This window comes from Bipolaris zeicola (genome assembly GCF_000523435.1).
Source record: "Bipolaris zeicola 26-R-13 unplaced genomic scaffold scaffold_690, whole genome shotgun sequence".
NCBI lineage: Eukaryota > Fungi > Ascomycota > Dothideomycetes > Pleosporales > Pleosporaceae > Bipolaris > Bipolaris zeicola.
In genome coordinates this window covers 1-2,031 of record NW_006912739.1, presented here as the reverse complement: position 1 = coordinate 2,031, position 2,031 = coordinate 1, and the positions used below count along the sequence as shown (strand labels likewise).

At 39.0% G+C, this 2,031-nt stretch overlaps 1 protein-coding gene across 1 annotated transcript; it reads right to left on the bottom strand.

Annotated features, from left to right (window-relative positions):
• Positions 1 to 507: 507 nt before the first annotated feature.
• Positions 508 to 909, bottom strand: COCCADRAFT_10527 (uncharacterized protein; the record flags this gene model as incomplete). The annotated part of the gene is made up of 1 exon (XM_007720834.1): positions 508 to 909. One exon carries the CDS (start codon positions 907 to 909, stop codon positions 508 to 510), a length of 402 nt encoding a protein of 133 aa, XP_007719024.1.
• Between the last annotated feature and the right edge of the window lie 1,122 nt (positions 910 to 2,031).

The following is a 2,031-nucleotide window of genomic DNA, read 5'->3' as shown; positions in this document are numbered from 1 at the left end:
CATTGAGGTGATATTATCGTTGAGGTGATAGGCCCGTGCGGAGCACGGGCAATTTCATTGAAATTCTGCTACAGCAGCCGTTGGGCCCGAGTAATCAACGCTCCGTGACAACTGTTTTTTCCCTTAGCATCCAGGGTAGTTCTCCAACCATCTATAGTTATTTCTAGAGCAAATACCCCTTCTATCATTCCTTATATCACTAGATTATAGAATCTTATTATAGTAGCACTAGTGTAAAGATAGAGGCTACTAGAGTGCGCTTTCTACAAAGGACATCATTCTACTATCATAAAGAACATAGAATATAACGAAATATATATGTTATTGCAGTATATATGTAAAACTAAAACACAAAATATAGGAATAGAGAAAATAGTAATTTAAGAAGTGCCCTTGCTGTTCTTATTGTAAGTTCTCTGTTGTAGAAGAACTTCTTGCTGTTATGGTCGAGATGGTTGAATATCTAACCTTTCCGTTTGTATTATAGAACCCCTGTGCATAGGCACACTAGCAAACATCCTTAAAAATTTTCCCACGATTTGGCTCATTAGGGTACGGGTCTGGTCCCTCATCGCCAAATGGTCCCTTCTTTGGCTTCCGGCATTCATAACAGTCGCGGTCTGGTGAACAAATAACGTGGTTAAATATAACCGTGGTGCCTGGTTTAGGGGGCGATGCTCCTGGACCATTGTTTCTAGTACAAGAGCACCAATGGGCCCCTACGCCCTCGGCAATACAGCTGGCGTCGAGACTACCAATTAGGCAGTCGTTGTCATCTCCTATACACATCGCCTTCCCTCCAAAAGAGCAGAACTTAGTGTAATCCGAAGAAATAACTGGTGGTCTTGTCTGTGCGGTGGCTGATCCCATTAGGGCTAGGAAGAGGAAGATTGGAGTTGAGTAGAACATTGGTAAAAATGTAGTTAATGATTTAGGTGGGACTAGTAGAACTAGATAGCTTGAAACTGTAGGTAGAGATGATCTTAGAATTCAATTTCACGAGAATTGCTTCAACATTTATGTTAATTACTTGTACCAATATCTTGATCTTGGATTATGTTAGTAAGCAAGTAAGGTGGACTAGTTTTGAGTAATACGGCTTAGAACTTTAAATGTTACTCAGCGTCGAGATGGAATTCTCTAATTCCACCAACAAAGTAAGATAATCTGCTCTAACTACTATGACTTCGAACGTTAAATATTACTCAGCGTTAGGATAGCTTTCCCCAGTCTTACCAATCAATAACATCGAATACCTCTGACTAATACGGCTGGAAACGTTCAATGTTACTTAAGGGTAGGGTAGAATTTTACAATTAATCTGGTTCCAAAGACAGATAAGCTCTGACTAATACGGTTGAAAATGTCGAATATTACTCAGAATTAGAATGTAGTTCGATGTCACTGAAGAGAAAACGTCAGCTCTAATAACTTAGACTGGCTAGATTATCTAAATAAGATTTACTAGTTATGATTTTGAGACTAGTGGTAGAGCACTAGTAAAAAAGAGGTATGTAAGCCGTGTCATAGTTTTAGCTCCGCGGGCTACTAGCAAAATCATAATCGAATCTAATTTCGTAGGTCCAATGACTAAAAGTGATGGTACAATATATACTGCAGGTGAAAGAAGCACATTATTATCAACACAATTAGCTCACATCACTCTTACATTCAAATCCTTTTTATTATACAACTACTAAGATGTATTTCATCTACACTCTTTTTGCTTTCGCTACTATGGCCTCTGCGTTTACGCCACAGCCAAACTTATGTTATAAGCAGCCAAAGACTTGTCTTCTCGGATATAGATTTTGCGTTGATAATAGCGGTAATTGCGAACCTCCAATTACAAAGCAAGTTGGAGACCAGACGATTCAATATTGCGATGTATGCAACTACCCAAATGCTCATTGCGATTTTTTCGGAAGCCACGGTTGTTCGTGTGTGAATGGAAAAGAACAGTGCCCAGGATAAGCAGTGTAAGGCCTATTTACGACATTTGAATCTCTAGAATTAACAAACTAATAGAGA